This window comes from Taurulus bubalis (assembly GCF_910589615.1).
Source record: "Taurulus bubalis genome assembly, chromosome: 10".
Classification (NCBI taxonomy): Eukaryota; Metazoa; Chordata; class Actinopteri; order Perciformes; family Cottidae; genus Taurulus; species Taurulus bubalis.
In genome coordinates this window covers 8,219,048-8,243,521 of record NC_136598.1, presented here as the reverse complement: position 1 = coordinate 8,243,521, position 24,474 = coordinate 8,219,048, and the positions used below count along the sequence as shown (strand labels likewise).

Sequence of the window (24,474 nt, the reverse complement as noted above, 5' to 3'; positions counted from 1 at the left end):
ATTCCAAGTATTTAGATGTTATGTGCACTCAATCAAGCTCCAGCAGACAAAAGTAAAATGTATTGCACATCTTCGGGGGGATTGTGAGGTTCAGAGTGTGATTTTTCAGATGCACATTCTGACTAAATGGTGAATTGCTTCGATCTCCTCGATCATAAACAGCTCACACGTACACACTGGGTCTTGGAGACGGGGAGGAAAAGAATCCCTAGCCATGGTTGAGGCTGTTGTAAAGGTCATCTCTGTAACCAGTTACATTTTTGCTCCTCCTCAAGAGTTGAGATCTATAAAATGATCAATAAATCTTTTTGAATGTCTCTGCATCTGGCCTGCATGTGATTTAACACCCCGCCTCATCTGCTCCCTGCTTTCTATTCGACACACTGACAGACCTCGGTCTTCCTCTGCTCACAAATCTTCACTGTATCAACCCCCTACCGAACCACCCACCTCGACCACGGCCAGATCTTTACGTTTGATGGATATCAGCACTGGTTCAAAATCTTCTGTAAGGTTCTGATCCAGAACCAGCGGATGATTCCTGGTATGGAAAATGTGTCAACTGTGATCTACAGTGGCGAACAAAGTGTCCTTAGGTGTGGGATTCTTCCTTTCAGGCGGTATTGATTGAAGGAAAGGTGATCTGAGGAGGCCATTAGGAGGATTGAGGAGGGGGGAACAGGCAAGGACTGTGATGAACAGCTCTCTAATCATTATGCCACATACAGCACTGCCTACAGCATCAGCCTGACATTCACATGCACAAGCAGCTGTAAAGTAGGATTAATTTTGAATTTACAGCAGTGTTGTGTTGGTTTCAGATTGTTGTTTGTGCCCATTTTCTGCCTCCATGTTGTGGGGCTGGCTCTGCATCTGCACCAGTACACACATGACTGCACACCGCTGATGGGTGGGGCTCTCTCACAATGAGCACAAGGAGACACAGTAATGGCATACGGGCACACAAACACTGACATTTTATGATGTCTCCCAATATCTTCTTGGTCCAGGCATGTATATTGGTGTCTGGGGAGGGAGGCTGCGTCCAGTAAAATGTGCTAAGTACAGCTGTTGTGAGCACTTTCCTCTCCTTTTCTGTTCTGCACTACGCTGCGGAGCACACTTGCACATGGGGCTCATCACAGCAAGCGAGATAAAAGCTGATCAACTCCAGCCGAGAGCTTAATTAAAACAGGGCTGCTATAGCAGAGTGACACCTTTTACAAGATCTTAACGTCTCTCTGCTCACCGTTACTGCCAATCCAATTATAGACCAAAACAATAAAATAGACTCAGCAGCAAATAGGCTGGCATAAAGAAAAAAGATGGGGAAGCTATTAAAGATTATATGAAGATTCGCACAGTGGACTGCAAAACTTGACTGCAAGGGTTTAATTTCCCCCAGAGAAGCCTGTGTAAGTGTGCCACACCAAATTGCCGACGTGTGTGTGTGTGTGTGTGTGTGTGTGTGTGTGTGTGTGTGTGTGTGTGTGTGTGTGTGTGTGTGTGTGTGTGTGTTTTGTGCTGTCTCTGAGGGATTCCAGCCCTGCTCCACGAGCCTGGACACAGTTCAGCAGCATCCTGGGGATTATCTTTCCCTGAGGAAGGTCGCTACCTCAATGTCATTAGGCCTCAGCTCACACCAATATGCTGAAGACACACACATAGTACAAAAAAAACCCTGCACTTTATTTGTATTTTTTAGATCCAGGTAATTTCCTGTAACTCCTCTAGTGCAACAGTGTGTAACAGCTGGACTTGTGACATCTGTTTCACTTGAATAGCTTCATGAGGAAACTGTGGGGGGTTATACATGTTCACTATAACACTGAAGGTGAGAGGGAGAGGTGGTGAGGACGGAAAATAATGAGATTTTTTTTATTGGCTTTATTAGTGCAGCTGGAGAATGACAGAAAAAGTGGGCGAGAAAGAGGGGACGACACGCAGCGAAGGACTGGGGGTCGGAATCGAAACCAGGCTGCTGCCAAGTACTCAGACTACATGACTGGGTTGGCACATAATGACATATTGAGACATTATTTGAGGTGTAGAAGGTGATTAAGATGGCAGATCGAAGGTTTGTATTTGTTCCGTATGTTCAGAATATTGTTTTTTTTACTTATGAGGGAAAAAGTTGAAGACATCGTCACTTGCATGTCTTTAATTTTCCAAGACCTGTGGGTTCCCCTGGACATAATACATATGGGGATATCATTTTGATCTCAAGTACACCTGTAAAGTTCCGTGACTGCATCTGGCGACACTATCGCTGTGACAAAATCCGTCCACAGACTGACAGACAGAAAATAAACAGCTGGCAAAGTACTCAAAACCGCCTCTGTGGCAGTTTCTGCTACAGCAGGTGTCTCCAGTACCTCATTTTGCCACGATGACTCACACACAGACTCAATACCAGTGTCGCTGTCGCAGCTGGGAACAATGGAGGTAGGATTACTCACTTTTGCAAGTTTAGTTTTCTTTAAGCCATCTCCACCAGAGCATAGAGACCCAGAGACTACTAGAGTCCAATTTACCAAGACTTTTTTGTTCTTGATCAGAATCTAAACCCCCAGTTGCAACAAGACGTATGGTCAGCTTTTCCAGCTGCTTTCAGATGTTCCAACATCTGATTCACTATTCAACTCTCAATATGCCTACTCAGCCCCTGTTACACTCCTCCTCACAAAGCTCCAGCAGCTCGCATACCATATGATCCATCATGTTTAGATGGGACTGATGCAATAGGAGACCAAGAGAGAAGACATTAACAGGAGACGTTTGCCTGTCTGCCTGAGTGCACGACTTCCTCTCCTCTTCTTCTCACTTTACTTCCTCCCCACTCCTCCTTTACCCGACGCAGGAAGCAGACCCACCTGCTCCATCATGATGCCTCACTACCCCTGTCTGTGCTGTCTCTGTGCTGGAATTGGCAGGAAATCAATCCCACTCTCTCTTCTTCTCCTCCCTTCACGTCTTACTCCCCCTTCCGGCTGTAAAGTGTCCATTCTGGACTGAGCACAAGCATCAGCACAACATCATGCCTTATCGGAGCAGGCACAAAGACCCATGGGCACATTGTTCGTCGGTATCAGCCAGCTCCAGTTTCGTCGCACTGTCTGCATCTGCCAAGCCCCGCGAACACATTCATGACCATAAACAAGACAACAGAATGAAAACTGGAGTGGCCACTGAAATCATTTTTGGGGCAAAATGCATCTTTAATTGTAGCGTTTAATTACAGAGTGCTATGAGAATGGAAAAAAAGAGAGATAGAATGGCGGATACAGCACATCGTTATTTATTATGCAAATGTATTCCATTTTAGAGACAATTAAGTGATTAGAAAGCTGTCGCTCTCTTTCTTCTCCTTGTCCTTGTCTTTTTCTTTGCTTTTCAGCATATTACTGTAATGAAGCCATTACTTCTTCAAGTGAATTTTAATGAGTTTTTAACTAACATTTTAATGAGCTATACATTACCATAAAGCATGGATTAGGCTAAATGAGAGAGAGAGAGAGAGAGAGAGAGAGAGAGAGGGAGAGAGAGAGAGAGAGAGAGAGAGAGAGAGAGATTTAATTATATTGTTTCTCAGGAGCGACACCACACATTTTCCTGGATCGACCAGTAGAATCGGCCACTGTGGTCCCACTGTCATCATTGTGCTGCCCAGGGGCTTGTTAGGCAAAATTAGAGGTGCTGCTTGAAAAAAATGAGCATTGAACGGGGCTGCTGTTTGAATAAGGATGTTTGTTTGGGCTTGTCTACTGAATCAGAGGTGGAGGCACAATATGTGGTATGGGTTTGATGGAATGCACTCCATTTGTTTACAGTCAGCCACATTTATTCAGCACCTTTGTATTCCTCACCACCTCTTCAGTCTGACCTTGATCAGGCATACTCTCCTCATCATGTTGTGTTATGCCTCGCCTCTTCTCTCTCCGCGTTCTTGCCAGAGCACACACACTATGTCTCTTTTCTTCCACCCAAGGCTCTATTAAAGATGCACATTTCACATGATATCGCCACCTGTGATTTCCCCCACTATGGTATCACCGCCGACCATATGATTCTCTTTACCTTCACTCTTTTCTATATTTCCTGCATCTTATCTGTGAAAGTGACAGTGTTATTTACAATCCCTCGGCCCAGGATTTGCAGATAGGGAGAATGGTGGAGGAGATCATATCGGGCTTGGCCAGGGTCTGTGGGGAATGATTGGGTGTGCATGTATATGGCTTCATCTGCAAAACCGCATCTGCAGTCTGTGCATAGAAAGCCCTGACAAGCACGTGAAAGCGAGTGGAGGGGGCAGGCAGCAACACATTGGACAACGCTGTGGGATCGGGGAACAAAATGAACTGAGAAGATGGAAGGAAAAGAAAGACAGAGAATGACCTCTGATGGTGATATGAGAGGATAAGACAGGCAGAGAGAGATGGTGATGAGTTTTGCTAATGATGAGAGTCTCAGTTCTCAGAGGAGGTACAGCCTTGGGCACCGCCAGCCAGCCATATTTGCGCAGCTGTTTCTCTGGTCTGACCCTGCAACCCCTCTGTGGAGCAATGTCGGGGATATGTGCGAACCTGCTGCTTGCCTGCCTGCTGAGGGGGTAATTTCTGCATCTGGATGGGGGGGCAAAGGTTAGCTCTGGCCGGTGGGAGGGCAAATGAGCGAGTCAGACCCGGAGAAACAGCTTGCATCCAGACAAATGGGGCACATCTCCTTTCACAGTTTAGTAATATATAGTGTGGCATTATCCTTCTCCTGCCTTCAGCGTCAACAGTAATACAAAACACCAATGACAGCACATAGAGTGGATTTGGTATGTTTTGTCAAGTGACATATATATTGTCTCTTTTCTCTAAGGGTGGAATTGAAAATGGCGGTATTGTAATAGCACTCTGCCGGATGAAGCGCAAAAAAAGCACTTGAACGAAATGATATTATAGCTTGGAGCAACCTCTCTACAGCTCTCCGAGGTTGTGTGTGTGTGTGTGCATGGTTTATTTTCTAATCAGAGTGTGGGTAGAAGGTGGTGGGCCTGGGTGCCGGGGTATGGCCTCGGGCTTCTAGCTGTTGTAATCTCTCTCTGTGTTTCTTAGCCCCTGACCCAGGAGTATATATGTGAAAGTACGGCGGGTCTTTCATGGCAGTAAATAGGGAAGGGAAATGTAATAACAACCACGCAAACATACACCACCATGTGCATTTGCAGTATTACAAAAAGATACCAAGCCCTGCAGCTTTTAAGAAACATTTCACAGTTCGTCAGGTTTGGGTATCCGTTTTTGGAGTGTGTAGTGAATGTCCATCAAAATGATGTGAATGTCAAAACGGAGGACATCAGTCTGTGGCGTTGTGGCGTGCGCGCAACCTTTGTGAACCAAAGCTAGGTACCCTCCTGTAGGTGAATACATTTGTCAGCACTTATCTCAGTATGCAGGCTGGACGCTTCAGTCAAGGCTCCCCACTAATCTTACCGACAAGCGGTGTCACCCTCCGGTGAGTAATATCTTGGGTGGGAGAAAAGGGTGCACTGTACAAAATATCTCTCCTCACCTGTCCTTGCCCTGCCACCTCTATGCTATGATGCCGGGTGTCTGCGCTGTCATGTGTCCTGCAACCTGCATCGGGAGGACTTTTTTGTCTATCTTAGGTCAGAACAGACACACACACACACAGGCGGACCTCCCTAATGGTTGCTGGCAAAGGCCTCCCCTGCCCAATGTAGGACAACCTGGTTTACAAAGTAACTGTGTGGGTGTCTCCCTTTTGTGTTTCTATTTTGGCAAAGACCTCCACTCTCAACCCCTTGGCTGTTTCACAGTTGCACATTGCAAGCTGACTCCCTTCCCCATAAGTTCAAGGTGTTGAAACAGTGCCAGCTGAAAGAGCTGCAAATTTACCATGCTTTGCCCCCTGCCTGATGCTCCTTCATTCAAGTCAGCCCACTCCTCTGATATTTTGGAAATAAATAAAATACGAGAGGCAAAGGCAGATTAATATTATTCAGATATGGGCTCTTTTTAGCCCGCAGCCGGATTGACAGCTGTAGCAATTGCCAACAGAGGGGTGTAAATGTAGAAATATATACATATTAATAAGCAAGTAGGCAAGACGGCAGAGTTTGGGGCCCGTTGAAACTCCATGGGAGGTGAGATGTTGTCAGTGGAAGAAGAGCGGCGTGTTTCAGGGGGATAGAAAGGCAATTACCTTACGTCTGTCGGATGATTCGGGTCTGAATGCCTACAGGGCATCAGAGTTGGAGCCGGAGTTCAGTTTTTGACAGCAAATACGCCAGACCCACTTAATGATACACACATATCAAATACACAGCACATAGATTAACAGAGAAAACAGCCATGTTGTGATTATAATATGAAAGCATTCACTTGCCTTATGATCCCTGACAAAGGGTATTTGAGCCCACAGAGGTGCCTGCAGGCAACAAGAGATACATGTTCATACTGTAATGAAGCTAGGGGGATTTTGGGAATATTTTATGTGTGTGCGTGTGTGCTTTAACCGTAGGAAGTTGCCTTTGATGACCTTGTGGTTAGGATGAGATAGTGGACTAAAGTGTGTTTGGGTTGGCTCTTCCCCCATTTACTCAGTAAATATATCTGTTCAGAGTGTTGTCTTGGTATTAAAAAGTCCCGAGCCAACACACAGGGCATAACCCCATACCAGTGGTGTCTGTTTGCTTGCTTGTAGCTGTTTGCAACACAGTGTTTAATCCCATCCTCAACAAGTTTGTGTGTGTGTTGTATTTTATTTGCTGTATCGTGTGGCTGGCTCTTTTTTCTTTCTGTTTCCACATTTTGTGTATTTATTTAGATTGCCGGGGTAAGGATGCATTTACTGTGACGTACCGTGCAGTTTTAGATCAGATTAGACTGCATGGCACACGCGCCTTAATGATGCACCTAACGTGTGTTTCTTTTGTCACTGTTCCGTTTCAAAGAAAATTGATTCTGACAAAATCCCATGGGTGCTATCAGCAATGAATGGAAAGGAGCAATTAAATCCAACTCGATCTTGAAAACAACAGGCTGTGTACGGTCCAAACCTGGCTAGGATTTTAAACTGCAGGACTCCTGTTTGTAATGCAAATACAGAGCCCAGCGGTGATGGCTGTTGTGCCCACCCTGGCCAGGGGGTCCGCCATGTTGGATCTGGCTAATTACCTTCGCTCTTATAGGACAGCCCTGCATTACTGAGAGAAAACCTCTGCCTCTTCTGTATTCTCCCCTATTACTCCTGTGTAAAGGTTTCATTTGAATTCATGTCACACAAAAGTCCCACTCGGTACCCCAGTGCATCCCCAGGATAATTGGGTTGAAAGCATCCTCTCTTCCTCCACCCTGCTTCCCCTTGGTCTAAATAAATAAATAAGAAGACAATGGCTGTGTGGCTTTCTGTAGCGAGAGTAAGGCGATTGAATGAAAGGATGAGAGAAGCCGGGAGCGCAGGGACCAGTTATCCGCTCTTATAATCCTGGCCTCCCCACCATTGTCCCCAGTGCTACGTGGAATTTACATAAGGACCTGTGGCGCTGCCCTTAATTTAGCCCTCCTCAAGCATCTTCAAACATCCCCCCCAATAAGCTTAGTCCTTTTATCCTTCAGAGGAATCATGTGTCCCTTGCTGGTGCACGGGTGGACACCGCTGTAGCTAAAATTCCTAAAGTGCTACTCCACAGATTAGATTTATTGGAGATCAAATGGAGAGCGATCTGTTTGAGTACACACAGCAGGAGAGCCAGAGCGACCCCCACTTTGTCCCTTTTTACCACATTAGGTATTATGCACGTTCACTCATTGGTATGGACGTTGTATCCTGGTTTGTGTGTTTGTGTGTGACAGCAGCTCTTCTTGTTTGATAAAGCTGGTGTTGTGTGTTATGCTGAACACTCTGCTGAGTGAGAGGCTATCTCTGTGATGGAAAGGCCTACCTGAGGGTGATTAGCTACAAGGCCACACTTATTCATCAGACCACCCTTTTTTTGTGCATTAGCACGTATCTGATTTGTGAATAGGTGTGTGTGTATGTGTTCATGCTAGCAAAGTGAAGCCGTGTTGCACCCCTGTAAGCTCTCACATGTGAGTGACACCAGGCTTCAGGGCATTCTGTCTCTGTTTGTTCTGCTACCTCCACAGGGACCTCCATTAGCTCCAATTAGCCTTCACGTGCTTGCCTTGTCAGATGAAGCTGCACATCCCATTCAAATAACCACAATGAAAGCAGCATTCACGCTGTGTTAAGCACACATCTCAATACATATGTAGACATTTAAAAATGGTGGACTTTAACATTTCAGCATTTAAATTCAGTGGAATGCTACAAACGGCCTCATCCTGAACCATTTTTTTTGTCTTCTCCTCAGTGCTGCGCGATGACTTCAGACAGAACCCGGCAGACGTGGTGGTGGCAGCAGGAGAGCCAGCCATCCTTGAGTGTGTTCCTCCCAGAGGCCATCCTGAACCCACCATCTACTGGAAGAAAGACAAAGTGCGAATTGACGACAAGGATGACAGGATCACCGTGAGTACTTTTACCACCTGGAAGAAAAAAAGCTCTTGCTTCTGGAATGGTCTGCTATTGAACCCGTTTGACAATGTTTTCATGTGTAGGAAGCAAGTGAGGGATCATTCCTTTGTTGCTTCAGTGCATAGGGGATTAAAAAAGACAGTGAAAACATTTTTTTTTTAATGTTTTATCTGTGTATTTAAGGTTAAACTTTGTTTTCCTTTAGATTCGAGGAGGGAAGCTAATGATCTCCAACACAAGAAAGAGCGATGCTGCCATGTACATCTGTGTGGGTACCAACATGGTCGGAGAGAGGGACAGCGAGACGGCACAAGTCACAGTGTTTGGTGAGCTTTGCTCCTCCAGTTCTCCTGAAATGTTCGCTTCTCCTCAGTGATAACATAATGTCTGTATATTCTCAGTTCCTCTATAGTTCTCAACCTGAGATATGTCTCTCGTGTACATTGAGCTGAAAAGTAGGCCCTGCGTTTTTCCAGTTGAATTTAATTTCTGATGATTTTAATAATTGTGGTGCTTTTTAAGGTCATTACCGCATTTATTTGTCCATATATTGATCGTAGAAGAGATCACAGATAATCACAGCGAGGTAATGTTCAGACTGATGGATGTAAACAGAATTCTTATGAGTGAAAACTAAGTGAGTTGTCCGATGCATTCACTTTATATTCACACACTGACATAAACCCACGGTATTACATTACAAAAGTGATCTATTTCTGTGCCCATCCTGCAGAGCGACCAACCTTCCTCCGGAGGCCCATCAATCAGGTTGTCCTGGAGGAGGAGACGGTGGAGTTCCGCTGCCAAGTACAAGGAGACCCTCAGCCAAATGTACGCTGGAGGAAAGACGACATCGATGTTCCTCGTGGGAGGTATGTACATCTACAAGAATATTCTCAAGAAAATAATGCTTTATTTCAAAAGAGAAGGGTTCCTTAAAACTGTGTTTGTGTGTGTGGCACTGATGTGACAGACTGCACTTAATGCAAAGGAGCTGTGAAGGCATTGATGTCAGTCTGACTGACGAACTAATGATAAGTCCCACTGCCAGCTCTCACCTGGCTGCCAGGGGGCATTTAATAGCTCTATAAAGCTGCACACAATGCACATTGAGAGTAAAATGACTGTGCCCCAGAAGACAGTCCCCACAGCCATGACAGGGGAAGACAGTGTCTCGTGTCAAGGCAGGGGTCTACACGAAGACAAACAGATACTGAGCTAGACAATTAAAACGGAGTGACAGGAAAGTGGGCAGGTAGGCTAAAAGGTAGACATCTAGAGGAGCAGGAAAAATATGGCTCATTGCAAAGCAGACAGAGACAGCTGGAATGACAGGAGATACAAAGAGTTGACATGGCCCTTAAGTGTATGAGTACAGGTGCAGCGTTCAGGTGAAATCTTGGCACAGACGCATCAGGCACCGAGGAGATCATCACTCCCTCTCGTACACATTTAACCCCATTCAGTCTCTACACCCTTGCTGACAGGACACATGCGCTCACTGTTGCAAAAACAGAGACTGATGAAAGAAAGAGGAATACAAGTGTGTAATTTACCAAGAGCACAGTTGCCAGCTCCAGTCTGTCTCACTTCCTGTAAAAAGCCAGTGATGCTCCACTGTAGTGATACTGTTCTCTTCGGGTCCCGTGTGTTGCCCTGTTGCGTCACCGTGAGTCACTGGACTCAAAGTCAATAGCAGCGTCGTTGTTAGGAGTGGACTTCAAAGAGACCAGCGCTCGGTCCCCAGCCAACGAGCCAGTCACACACCGCTTGGATCACCTCATAAAACATACACTCAGTGGACCTGACATCACTCAAGGCTAGCTGCAGAGCTGAGCGTGGGCGGGTTGTTTGTGTCTGATAAGGATTTGGTTCACTGGGCAGTTCGACACGAGCGTCGTGCCAAGGCAAACACATAGAAGTATTTCACTCATGTCTTTGAGAGGGAGTTGGCTCTGGAAGCAAGTTCATTTTGTACACTAATTAACAGATCTGTAACGGAGTAGAAGGAGTGTCATGTGCTTAACGGTCTCGCCCCGTTTGAAGTTCTCCCTTATTTGGATACGGAAAATGAACTGAAAACATAAAAAAAAGTAATGTTCCCGAAATGAATAAGCAATAAATATCGAATTGTTTCTAAATACAATGTGAGGTCTTTTGTTTTCTCCGCTATGCTTAATTCTCCTGTTTTGCTTTGAAGCAGAAAGCAAGCATGAAGACTGCGATATTCTAATTCTGGCATTTTCTGCTGCCTTTGTGGCGTGCCAAAAAGAAGACTCATATTGTTAAGTGAGGAACTGTTCCATCTTTCTCTACTGCTTATCCTCACTTAATAAACATCAAACAGGGCTTCTCTCTGACTGACAGAGGAATTGTTTGAAGTCCCACGCAAGAATAGTTTCCAGTTTGATAAGTGCTCGGAAGAAGAAGAAATAAAACAGCTACTGCAGCACACAGCCACTTTGTCGTTACACCATGGGCGTCTGTAGCCGTATCAGTAGTGGTCCTCGGCGTAGGGATAAAAGACGACTAAAGATCAAGCTCTCCGATGTGCAAAGGGAAGAGCGGTCTCTGTTTGCTCTTCATCCGAAAAGGTTGCACTGTCCTTATTATTATGGTAAGCTGTAAAAAGAGACACTTAGTCAGACCGCTCCCTATTTACCATCAAACTGTTTTAACTGGTCTTTGCTGGTCCCTTTACACAGGTTGTGTACTAGGAAGAAGGCAAGTGGAGCCTCAGCTGAGTAAACATGTCTTTAATATGCTCAGTGGCTCCAGCAGCCTCCCAGGCAAACACATGCACACATTGGCACATCGACATAAAGCACACCAGGATGGCACTGACTTCAGTCTCTGTGGGATAGAGGACGAGATAGAGACCGCAAGAGAAGAGTTTCAATTAGAGGACAAAGACAATGCTGTTTTTACTGTGTTTGTAAGCACCAGATTTAAATCACCTAACAAGCTTATCTCCGCTGGATCATTAGTCGACTGGCTTTTGTACTGCAATGTAATGAAAAGGTCAATTAAATAGTTTTTAGTGTACGTTATAATGCAACATTCAGAGAAATATCCCTGTGAAACCATTTAATTTGCAGTCTGAGGCATGTCAGAGTAAATAGGTAGAATTACCAAGAAACAACAGGTGCATTATTACTACAGATGCATTAATTATGAATGGGAATTTAGACATTTGCATCAACTCTTAACCTTAATCTAAATATTTAGGTGAAGTTGTTTACGTGAGTTGCCTAAAGCACTGTGCCATTCATGTTTCTCTTTGCACGCTTAATTGTAGCACAGCACAATTAATGAGTGCTTGACCTTGAATCTTATTTAACTGTATTTCACCCAATGCCAAATTACAGGATCTGATTCTATGAGACAAAGGTCCCAAATTCTAATTATCTTTTCATTTGTATATTGTTGTTAATATGAGTGTTATACAATGGTTATTTCTGAATTCCCACTATACATTTTCATTAAGCCGGAGTAAGAGAGGACTGGAGTCTGAGAGGTGATGGTGTTAAATACGTGAAGTCCACCACACATAAAATTAGATATAGGAAGGCCGACTAGCCAGGACAGAATAATTACCTCTAGTTGAAATTAGATCAGCCCATTTGTTGAGATTGCAGTATCGTACACTGATAATGGCTTTTCTTTTTTTTTTTCCTCATTATCCAAATAGGACTATATTTTGGCTCAGATCAGAAAAAAACTACTTTCTACTTTTCCATTGTCACACAGAACTGTGTGCTGAGCTAATGGATATACAGGGTGTCTCTGAAGAGGGGACTTCAATTATTAGAGGACCAATAACTGCTGAAAAACAATAGTTAATTGGGGATTTGAGTTTCATAAGGGTAGAGCAAGCAAAAAAGCACATGTGCACTGGGGACTACAATGTCACACCATGATGTGGCTAAATGTACATCCACCACATTTGGTTGTACGTAAACGGGCCAATTTATTATTTGTAAGATTCTCAAAACATCAGAATCATATTAATACAAATCCGTCAAGCTTCTCTGCCGAAACCATAGCTGCTCCCACATCAGAGAGCCAGGGGAGGAGTACTCGAGAGCTCCCTGTCTCCGAAAAGGAGAGTTTTTGACATTGTCTATGAATCCCAGTGAAAAGGCTCGGGCAGCGTGTGTTATCTCCCACTGGCTACCGGCTCAGTGTGCGGCCCACATCTTTCCCCCCTCTGGTTTCCCTCTCCCTCCTCATTTGCTCTGGACCCCTGTGCCCTCTCCTGCGCCTTATCAGAGCCCCTTTGGTCTCGCAGTCCATCTGTATTCAGGCCCCCCTGTCCCCGTTGACCTCCACAGCACAGCCCCTGCAACATTCAGCAGAAAAGCCTTTCTTTCTGACTCAATCCCTTTGTGTGTGTGTGTGTGTGTGTGCATGTGTGTGTGTGAGGGTTTGTGTACGATAGAGGTGTGTGTGGGTCATTCTATTTGAAAGAGCTGTTAAAGCTGGTGTGACAAGAGCGCCTGTGTTATGCTGACCATCCAGTTTCAGTGATTTCTCACCTCCGCCACTCAGCAGAATGAAAAGACGGCAGGCTATGGTTCCTGTCTCCATTACTTCCCCTGATATATAAGTGGATACATCTGGTATTTATGAGAGCGCGTGTGAAAGGGGTTGGTGAGTGGAATGGCAGTAGGATGATCGGCAGTATATCTTATCTTTATGCTCTATTGACACTGATTGTGTCAACAACAAAATAATGTAATAATATAACATTCATAATACAGAATTAAGACATTTTGTGTTTTTTACATTACATTTTATTTAGCTGATGCTTTTATCCAAAGCGTCTTACATGTTTGCTCTATACACCATAGACACAGCAACGGGGAGCAATTAGGGGTTAAGTGTCTTTCTCAAGGACACATCGACGTGGACTAGCGGAGCCGGGCCTCGAACCACAAAAACTCTGATTGAAAGACGGGCATGCTAACCACTGAGCCACATTTGCCCCGGGTTTGCATTAATTAGGAAGATGCACCGCCAATCATTCATTATGTATCAGTGTATTTCATCTTTGTGGAACAGCAGAAAAAACACCTCTTCACTGCTAAGAAAGTACAAATAACTACTTCAGCATTTGCATCTAACTTCCTCAGTGCTTTTGGTTCTTGTGCATCTTTTGTTCTTCACACATGCTCAAAAAGAGAGAGAGAGTGAGAGTGGCTCCAAGGCATCGGCCAATGAGCTGCACTTTTTCTGTTTCTTTGTCGATCTGCAACATTATTCAGTACAACCAATGTGTCTGCTCCAAACCATTGCTTTAACTTTTTTCGTGGCACTGGAGAGAAGTCACAGTTTTAAATGCAAATTTAAGAGGATCCTTTTTCTTCCCACAATCCCTCCTGCCTAACCACAAGAATTATCTGATCTTTGATTAATGTAGGATAAAGTGATGAATGTTAGTCACACTGATTGGAAGCCCCTGACCCTGCTAAGATGTGAGAGATGCCAAAAAGGAGTGGAGCTCTGGCTAATGGCCTTACAGAAGGAAGATGAGAAGCGATAGCGGTTAATTGATTCCCTCTCATGGGTGACGAGGCCTGGACAGGTAGACTCCAGCTCTTTTGATCAGGATGTGTTAAAGTAGCAGTAAGATGGTGTGAAAGTGGATCAGACTGTCAGAAGGAAATGGAGCAGAGAGGGGACTTTGTGTCAGAGCAGCAGGCCAGAGACTTGGCTGGAATCGGTCCCCTGCTGTATCTTGAGTCTGACTCATGTGCTCGGAGTTGGCACACAACCCTTCTGCCTACCGCCTGACCCATTCATGTACACACAGAGGCGAGGCAGATAAGATCCGCTCAAGTCGAGTCATTTTGCGGCGAACTGTACGTGCGCATTCAGTCGTCCACACAACCGAGAGATACGATTATCTTAATGTGGGTGAATTGGCACAAGACGGAAGGTGGAACACGGGTGAGTGTGTTCCTGACAGGCACTTTCAAGGCAAATCCTCTAAAGAGGACCTGAAGGGATTTTGAGATGTAATGCATTTAAAGTTTGTCCAATAAAGTTGTCATCTTTGAACCGCATTCTGAAACACATCACGCTGACAACCCGGAAAAATACTGCTTTGTCTCGGCATTCGCTTACATTCCCATCACTCCTCATCTCCCTGCATGAGTGAATGACTCTGCACATGTGTGGATATGTGTTGGGTGATTGTATACTTTGTTCTTTGCGTGTGTGTGTATATATGTGCACACAGCGTGCCTTTTTCTCTAGTTGAAAAGGAGGGAGAGTGAACTTGGCTCTCCTATCCTTTCCACAGCCCTTCTACATGTGCAATTACATTCCTTTTCTAATAGAGAACAGAGCTCTGCCCCAATTCAGTCTCAATAAAGAGCTACTGTTCCCTTTCTGTGTGTACTTACATATGTGTGTGTGGCCACAACTACCTCTTTGAGTATTCCCACTCATCTTGTCATCTCGGCTGATTCCATATAGGAAGTTGATTACAGATTGATTGGGCTCAACATTTCCCTCTAATAAGTCATGGGCCAGCCTTAGGTTCTGTTTTGAGAGGTTGATGGAGACGGGACCAGAACAATAAGCATGTTGTCCAGTTTGTGCGCATATGTGGGTTATCCACACTGCAGGGGCTCGGCCGTGCAGATGTCAGGCTGCAGAAACCTGGTGCATGTTCTCTCCTGTGAGTTGTTGTAATGATTTGTGATGACCTATTCAGCCACTTTTAAGTAAGTTTGCTGTTAGCTCGCCTGCTACAGCACCTGTAGCTATGTGCTACATAGTTTGAAAAAGAAATCTAGCACAAAAGCTCTGTAGTCTCACAAGCTGGCATTCATTTTAGCATGTGGTAGTTGCGCGGCTCTTTGGGTGTTGGATGTCACTTTGTCGTTGTCAGTCCACACTGAAATATCTCAGACATTCAGACATTATACAGACGTTCATGGTACTGAGAGGAATAAACAAGTGCAAATTAGGTAAACATGCTAACACGCTAAACTAACACGGTGAACATTGACAAACCGTGTACCCCCTTATAACATCAGCATGTCAGCATTGACATTGTGAGCCTGCTGTTGTTTGTTGGCACCGAGCTGGTGAGGTTTAGTTGTTTGCGGGTGCTGGGAATAAAATGAGCCTGCTCACTTGCTATCATCACGGTTTGTTAGGGAGTCATGGTGTTTTCCATGAGCCCTGACTTGTCCCTGCCACTCTTTTGCATATTTCTACCTCCTCCTTTCAAGTCAATAGTTCATGTTGAGCTTCCTGTTCTAACCCGGAGGCAGGGATTGGGAGGACCCTCTTTCCCTTGTTTGTTTTTCATCTGACAACAGGCATGTCCCAAAAGGTGCCTTTGGATGCCAGTCACTCGGTTTCGACAATAAATGCTTTATTCATGTCCCCCACCATTACCTGAACTGTACATACCCTCTCTCTAGAACAAAGCAGTCAGTCATGACTCAGTCAAATAATCATTATGGCTCCTTAAGTACCTGTGTGGATAGGAGGAACTGGCAGTCAGAGTTGAGGAATGTGCTTCAATAAAGCTGCCTTTGAATGCTTGCTCAGGAAATGTCATAACAGCAGGTGAAAAAAAATGAAATAGACAGGACAGATTAGTCCTGCAGCTGCCAATGGCAAGCAGCCATCAGTACACCTGATGGTCGAGCGGAGGGGTCTTTCCCACTCTGAGGGGAATGGACCAGAGCATACTCTAAAGTCATCTTAGAAAGCATGTTGCCATATCTAATGGTCCAATGTATTATCCAGAGTAAACAGTTAGACACATTCATGTGTACAGACATCACAGTTTAAGTTAAAGTCAAAGTCAAATATTTTTTTAACTATTTCTCTGAAGAGACCAAAACCAAAAATGAAGTATCATCTGTGTAGCCAAAGCCTAATATAACATATTCGTATGTGCTATGGAGCTCTATTGTCATCTAAAAGCTATTAAAAACACATAAAAGAGTCATACTGTTGCACCGGGTGGAAAATGTCTTCATTACCATGAACATGGCTGGGGCAGTTTGTTCTGAAACAACTCTGTGACTGCATTTTCAATCGATGAAGGGTTAGCTCCATGTTGGTTCTTGTATGTGTTTTTAATAGTTCTTGGACTACAAGTTTAGAGTTTCATGGCACAGAGGCATACGCTATAATAAAATGATAATATAATATCAGGCTTATCCTTTAAAGACCCTATGTGGATTTGAAACATTCTGACTTTTGGGACTTTGAGCGGTAATATTAAAAAAAGAAAAATACGGCAGCAGACTCCAAATCATGGATTTAAAGGCTCCAAGTAACACAGAGACTGACCCAATTTAACCCTCATTGTTGAAATGTTATAGAAACTAATCATCTGAAATAATCTATAATCATATTGAAATTCTACGCAGAGCTTTTAAATTGGCAAACATAGTGTCGAGCTCTCATAGAGTGGCCCTTTATCTGTTCATCTCAACCCTGTTCTCAATGTCTGTGAGTGACAGACGGTGGACAGCAGAAGCTTGTCAGGCTGACAGAGCACCGCCACACAGCCACACGCCCCCGTCAGCACACTACTCACACACTTGCCAGGCCAGCACCCCCTTCAATTACAGACTCAGACAACAAACCAGACCAGCATCATCCCCGTGTCAACAGCCTTGCAATGCATACAGGTCAAGGCGCACATATAAGCATCAGCAAACAAGCCTAAACACAACACATTAGATTGCTGCAGTGGAATTGAAATTGTGGCCAACTATAGTTGCTGTATTGATTCTGTCAGTTGCTTTACAATGAGAAGACGAGGAGGCCGAACAGCACATATGCACTCTCTCTCACACACACACACACAGCTCTGGATATGGTTTAAGCATATATATACACACACACACACACACACACAGAGAGAGAGAGAGAGGGGTAGATCCCATGAATATTGAAAGAGTTTTCAGGGTTCCAACTGAACGCACATCTCTCTGTGTACTGTGTGTCATTGTTGAATAATTGACATCACCCCCCCTCCTCCACCGCTCGCAATCTCCGTTCGTCAGAATGAACAATGATCGTCAGTTGTGCTTCTGTATTCCTCTACAAGAGGAAATACATTTTTTTCCACAGCTCCAGCTCAACAGGCATAGGTGAAAAACTGAAGCACGTCTTATTTGTCACGGCGTCAATGTTTTGTCTAAATTGACAGTATTTGCATTCAATGCTGAATGGGCAACTTCAGTGTCATGATGTTACGTCTTTGTTGACAGGTACGAGATCAAGTACGACAAGGACGACTACGTGCTGAGAGTGAAGAAGGCTTCCATCAGCGACGAGGGCGCGTTCACCTGTGTGGCAGAAAACCGCGTGGGAAAGCTGGAGGCCTCCGCCTCTCTCACCGTCAGAGGTACGAAACACCTTTGTTCTTTGTGATTACTTTCACATTGACTGGCACATGGCAACACTTAGCGAACTCATGGGCCGCTGAGGTCATTGCGCTTGTGCACCAATATGAGCTTTAGATTTGCAGTTCACTCCACAGGGTCCCCTTCACACAAATGGAAGATCCAGAATGCTGACTCTCCCAGTCGAGAAAGATGGAGGCATGTCTATGAATGTGTTTAATTATTTACATTTCCAAGTGCAGCGTTGACACACTTGGTCACCCTCCCCCCGTCGCAATGGTCTGCAAGCCACGCCATCCTCCATGCTGCAACCAGCCAGTCAGCAAAGCCATTTCACAGATTACTGGTGCACACCGCCAGTCCCACACCTGGGGTTTGCGAGGTTAATAGAAACATTCTAGCCATAATTCTCCTATTTTCACCACTCTTCTTCCCATTAAACCCAAGTGTTTAAGGTCTCCGTGGAGCGTTTTAAGGCGACACAGGGGGCCAGAGGGAGATAGAACAAGGTCTGGGTTGGAAGCTGGATTTGTGAAAGTAGCATCTTAGTGTTTTACTTGACGCAGACAGTAACACAGAGGAATCACTGGGGACTGCACCAACTCTTCTGGATAGAGAGTGGGGTTCCAGATGCCCCAGTTTCTGAATGAAACCCACTTGCTTTCTTCATTTTCAAATCTCTTGATCTCTCTCTTCCTCTTGCTGTCTTATTTTTGCTATGTCCATCAGCACTAGTGATAAACACACCCTCGCCTTGCTATTAAAAACACACAGCATCCGTAGAATTGTAGATTCCATTAATGCAGACAGCGAAGGTCCAGTAGCTTGTTTGTTTCGGATGAGTGGAATTGGCTGCCCCCGCATGCATTTAAATGCAATAAAGGATGTTTGAGCACCAGGGGGCGCTCATGCCAGACTGCCTTCAGCATTCTGTGTCAGAGAAACAGTTGACAGCGGAAAAAAGCTACTGGATCCTCGCTGCCATGCTTAACCTGTGCCAGAAATGTGTTGGCCCCAACACAACAAATCATTCATTCTGACTTTGATTTATTTTTGTCTTATTTTATTATCTGTTTGTCTTTTTTGTTTTATGTGTTTGTGTGTCTGTGTCTCGATTTGTTCCTTTTGTGTATCCACTCCTCCATTGTTGTGTCTCCAGCTCGCCCTGTCGGTAAGTACCCATCCTTCTGATTTGATTCCATCCTGCATGCCCTCTCCATACACATTATCGTATTTGACTGCTTGGCAATCAATTACCCTTGCTTTACCATGACTGCATTTAACTAACACAGGTGTCACATCACATTGTGTACCCTTCAAATTATTGTTTGCAAATAGTTGTGTAGTCTGTGGAGATTTTACAGCTGGATTACTAAAACACTAATGGCCTATTACAGCAGGTCTGTTTGCTAATTCGATGTGACGCGTCCCCAGCCTAATCAATGTAGCCAGCTGCAGTCGAAACTCCAAGAGAACACTTTATTTTAATATGCATTCTCTGTTATCTGAGTTATCCATATGTTTTGAACTAAGTACATAGAATCTATCTCAATCTATATCAACATCAACATGATGAAGCAACATGTTATAAATAAATAAAGCATTATTTTATATACGTATATGTTTAAATGTCACAGCGTAAACAACAGCCACACAATAGACCTAATAATTGTCTTTGCCAATTGCACATTATTTGTTGGCGGTTTGTATTTTTATAAATTACTTGATTTCAACCGGCAGCTGGCTTTCAACGACATCATCCTACAGCACAGCGTTATCGAGTACAATAACTCAAAGTTTCCGTTCCCAGTGTAGTACTAAACTGCAGGCTCTATGGATTCCTGACAGTGATCTTTACAATGACTGAGTGGGCTGGCAGTCTGATGTCTCAGACATTGTCATCTCATATGGTCCAGCACGTGTTTAACTTGCAATTCTTGAAGCCATCTGTGGATTTTTGGAACACAAAGCTGAGATCTGCTTGTTTTGGATGAGCTTCTCTCCTTCTGAGCCCCATGACACCGATGCCGGGGATCTCATTGTATTTCCCCTATGGATTGGGGGATGGTCAAGGCAGAACCAAAGATGATACACTGAAGATGTTGAATTGTTGGAGGAAGTGAGTGTCTGCAGAGAAAGGTGTGCTTTCTGAGAGTAGAAACAGGAGGAATGCAGGAACAAGAAACATGCGTCGGGACAAAGAAGGGCGAGGAAAAGAATGGCAGAAGTGTTTGTCGAGACAGGCTTGACTGGCAGAAAAAACCCAGACACTGCCGGCAGGACTGGTTGCCAAAACAGCAGTGGCTGTTCTGTGATTGTCAAACTGTCAGCTTTCAAGAAGATGGTGGAAATTACACATTCACTCTGCCTGTGGGAAGAGACGGTAATTGCCGTTGACTGAATAAAATATGATTGAACGTGGGATTTTTAAAGGAGGAAGAAATGCTTCTGAGTTTGTGTGCCTGGGTGTACTGAATGGATGTCCATTTGTTCCAAATCAGGCAGATGTGGCTTGTCATGAATTAAATATGGGCGCGTGATCATGCGTTTCCTCAGGAGGGGACAGGAAGGAGCCTCTCACGTGTCATTAAGGGTCTCTGAATCAAAAACAGGGCCAGTGTGAGTTGGCACCGAGCTGTTGCTTTCTCTTGATTTGAGTTTTTGATCCGTTCTTCTCTGCGGGCCTCCTTTTCCTTTTTAAGGTCCATCCCCCTTGCATTTCACACTATTTTAAATATAGAAAGGGAGATTTAACCCTAGAACACTAACGTTACAAATAGTAACAACATCACTAACGTTGGGTATATTTTACCCGATATAATGTACGTGATAAAAAATACTTTATAAATATATTAAAATACAATAATACAAGGCAAATTAAAGAACTCATATTTTATGTTACCCTATAGAACTTCTCATAAAACAGAAAAAACAGGTATCATCGGGGGGACCCTAAAAAAAAGTCTCAAAATCAGGTGAAACATTAGGGAATCATCAATAAAACATGATTAAAAATATAAATAATGGAACTATGAACTTGTTCTTTGGTCCACCCATTCATTCAGACATGTGCGCCTTGTCCTGTGAAGGCACAGTCTCCCTGCAATGGTAATGTCCACCCGAAAATATGTTACCCTCTATCACTAACGTCGGTTGAAAATCACCCGAACACGTGCCTGTTGAAAAAAACAAGGTTTGGAGCAGGAAGACCGGTCAGGGCACAGCATGAAGCTACACAAGGACCCACGCAACTCAGTCAAAAGCAACACGATGAAAATGATAATCACACAGGGAAAAAAATCACCCGTCATTAGTGTTCTAGGGTTAAAGTAGTGACGCTGTTAACGAATGACCCCCAAGGTTAATCTTACACCACGAGGAAAAGCTAACAAGACAAAACTACAGTTTTGATAGATATTGGGAATATTTTGACCCGGTACAGTTTGGTGAAACCTAGTTGTATCTAACAATTTGTTGTTGTTTTTTATATCTAGCTGCCAAAAAAATCATCTTCACCAGCAAAAGCCAATTATTAACTGCAAAACATTCACAAAACTTAATTTAGTTTGACATTCGGTAACCTCTTAAGTTGATTGTGTGTGCATCAACAGTCTATGAGAATCGGGAAAACAAAGGAGGTAATGACGGAGAGAGTGTGAGAGAGGACAAGGTTGGGCGCAGCAGTGATAGGGACCAGTCTGTAAGGTGTTAAACCATATTTTTAGCGAGTAGTTAGTAATGCAGTGTGTGGGATGGAACAGAGAGGAAGTGGAGGGAGGGAACTGAGTCCTTGCCAGAGCATGATTTAGGAGCTCTGTATCAGGCCCAGCATTGTGAGAGCCACAAGATATCCAAGCTGCAGAAGGCCAAACGGGAAGGCAGTAAATCTGTAGCCATCTGTACCATTCCCAACAGTGTGTATCTTTGACAAATACACACCCCCAAAATGGGATTACATGGAGAAACCAGCCAAATGGGAAGAGTTTGGCCTTACTGGAACCAGCTGGCTTGTCAGTGCAAAGACTTACAAAGAAATCAAAAGAAACAGAAAGGGTGCAAGATGTTACATTGCAACAATTCAGAATTTTCTTTTTTTTAATATAATTTTACAACAATCTGTATAAATGGCCTCTACTATCCTTTGTCTGCACTGACTCCGAGTCTGTAATCTGTTGACTTTCAGTATCTCTGCAGGAACCATGATTCCTCCTGCAAGGAACGTGTCGTTGATGTTTTATCTTGGCAAACATGGGACTAAGACCCCCAGTGAATAAACAAGTAGAGGTCTTGGGTCACACTGTAAATTACCTCAGGTCAAGTTCAGACATTAAAGGAGATCTGGTTTTGCAGAGAGAGAAAGAGAGTTGAGATCATTGTGGTAGTATTCTGCAGTTGTACATAGATCTAGCATGTAGACATTGTCTGAGAAATGGGAGTCCAGTTAACTGGTAGTTAATAATTATAGACTATGGACAAAGGACTAAAGATAAAAAAAAAGTCTTCTCTGCTGTCATCCATATGTAGGATTCTGAGGTTTTTGATTATTTTACAGAAGAAATTAAGTCTTATGAATGGTCAGGGAGCACAGAGAGGCGACACTGTACACCAACAGAACTTCTTGTAATCTAATCTCGAAACTCCTCTCTCTTAATTATTGAACTGCATCTGCCAAGTTGTCAGTCAGAAATGTCTCACTCTGTCCAGACAGCGAGTGTGTGACAATCGGTCTGGCTCCTGATGGAGTCATGAATATTGACTGAGAAAGCTTCACACTGCAAATTCAAAGTGATAACTCTTCTCTGTTTGATGGAGAGGTAAACAAGGAAAATAGTGTTGTCTGTCTCTCACTCCCTGTTGATACAACTTTGATCAGAAGTACTGAGCCACTTCAGATCTTGACTTTTCTATGAGGTGCATACTGATGCGGAATAAATCTCACATATGTAAAGTCAGACGTGATTAACCCATAAATGTCTATAACTGTTCATAGTGTTGGATGTTTCCAGGGCATGGGTGTGCCTTTGTGTTGTCTCAGATCTAAACGCCAATGTGACTGAGGTGTGTGAATGCCAATGTGACTGTCATTCATTCAGCCTCAGCCCTACCTGGATGAATGGCCAACCTGGTTACCATGGCAATACTAGTCATGATAGTCTATGTTGTCCTTCCTCTGTTCAGAACCATTAGAGAGCGAAAGATAGACAAACGCTGCATGGAAGCTCTGTACGGCACTCCCATTTTGATTTGACCGTGTGGTGTATTGCTTGTTTTTTGCTTGAAATCCCCAAGCCCTGATAATCTCCAGCCCTTATGTTTGGCCGCCCCGTGAGCCGCCGCTCTACTAACACTGGTGTCTCTGCCCTTTGACTTCAGCTGCTCCCCAGTTTGTCATCCGCCCGAGGGATCAGATTGTGGCTCAAGGCCGCACTGCCACCTTCCCGTGTGAAACCAAAGGAAACCCTCAGCCTGCTGTCTTCTGGCAAAGGGAGGGAAGTCAGGTAAGAATCTCAAACAAACCAGTTTGTTGAAAGATAAATTGTTGAATTTCTTGTTTCTTTTATATTACATTTTTCATATTTGCACTTAGTCGGCAGCATTTGTTATCTACTGAGCGTCTTGTCGACATCTGAGTATTGAGTAGGAGTACCTGAGTATCCTGGCCTGAACACACACACACACACACACACACACACACACACACACACACACACACACACACACACACACACACACACACACACACACACACACTCCTGCAAACTAAACTATCTGACATCAGTATCTTTATGACAGACACAGATACACCTTTGTTCTCAGGAGCCGCCAAACGGCAGCGTGCCTGGCAAAGTGCTAATCGGTTTTCCGTGACCCTGCGCTGATAAGAACGATCCTATCCCTCATTCAAGCAGATAACCCATTCAAATTCCTGGGTTTCCTCACAACGCTCAACAACAGTGCCAATTAGGAGCCTGTTGGGGCTTGTAGATGAGCCAGAGATATGATTCAGCTCTGGCTAAGGTTCAAACACACACACACACACACACACACACACACACACACACACACACACACACACACACATAGCCTGCAGGCCAACAATTATAGCAAAGTTGTCTTAAAAGAGTGAACAGAAGTGAGACACATGCTTACATGTCCTCACAAACATTTGGTGGGATGCTCACCCACTTCACCCCTCACCAATGTGTGACCTAAAGCTTATGACTCAGTAACGCTGCGTCATCTTGTGAACTTGTTCAGATTGATGTCCGGTGTGTCTCACGTTGTCATTATGAATGAGCCTTTTGAAATGAATGCACTACAAACACTTTTGTACAAGTAGTTGCACGTTCGCGGCATCTCTGCGCTTGTCTCTGTCTTTGTGTTCATGGAGGCATTCTGCACCCCACCAACACTGACGTATAAAAGGTTGGAAGGTATTTGTTTAGAGAACAAATTATAGCTAATTCAGTTCAGTAATTAAATGGCAAAAAGGCCTTATTCCTCACGCTTGAGGATAATGGAGTGTACAGCTCTC

At 44.2% G+C, this 24,474-nt stretch overlaps 1 protein-coding gene across 1 annotated transcript in view; it reads left to right on the top strand.

Moving 5' to 3' along the window:
• The window catches only part of robo2 (roundabout, axon guidance receptor, homolog 2), a gene marked incomplete at both ends in the record, with an annotated part of 149,853 nt that overhangs the window by 86,258 nt on the left and 39,121 nt on the right, over positions 1 to 24,474 (top strand). The window contains 6 exons of the mRNA XM_079224466.1: positions 8,387 to 8,544; positions 8,756 to 8,876; positions 9,284 to 9,422; positions 17,805 to 17,941; positions 19,099 to 19,110; positions 23,313 to 23,437. Coding sequence (XP_079080592.1) covers positions 8,387 to 8,544; positions 8,756 to 8,876; positions 9,284 to 9,422; positions 17,805 to 17,941; positions 19,099 to 19,110; positions 23,313 to 23,437 — 692 coding nt within the window. The remainder of the gene's footprint in view (positions 1 to 8,386; positions 8,545 to 8,755; positions 8,877 to 9,283; positions 9,423 to 17,804; positions 17,942 to 19,098; positions 19,111 to 23,312; positions 23,438 to 24,474) is intronic.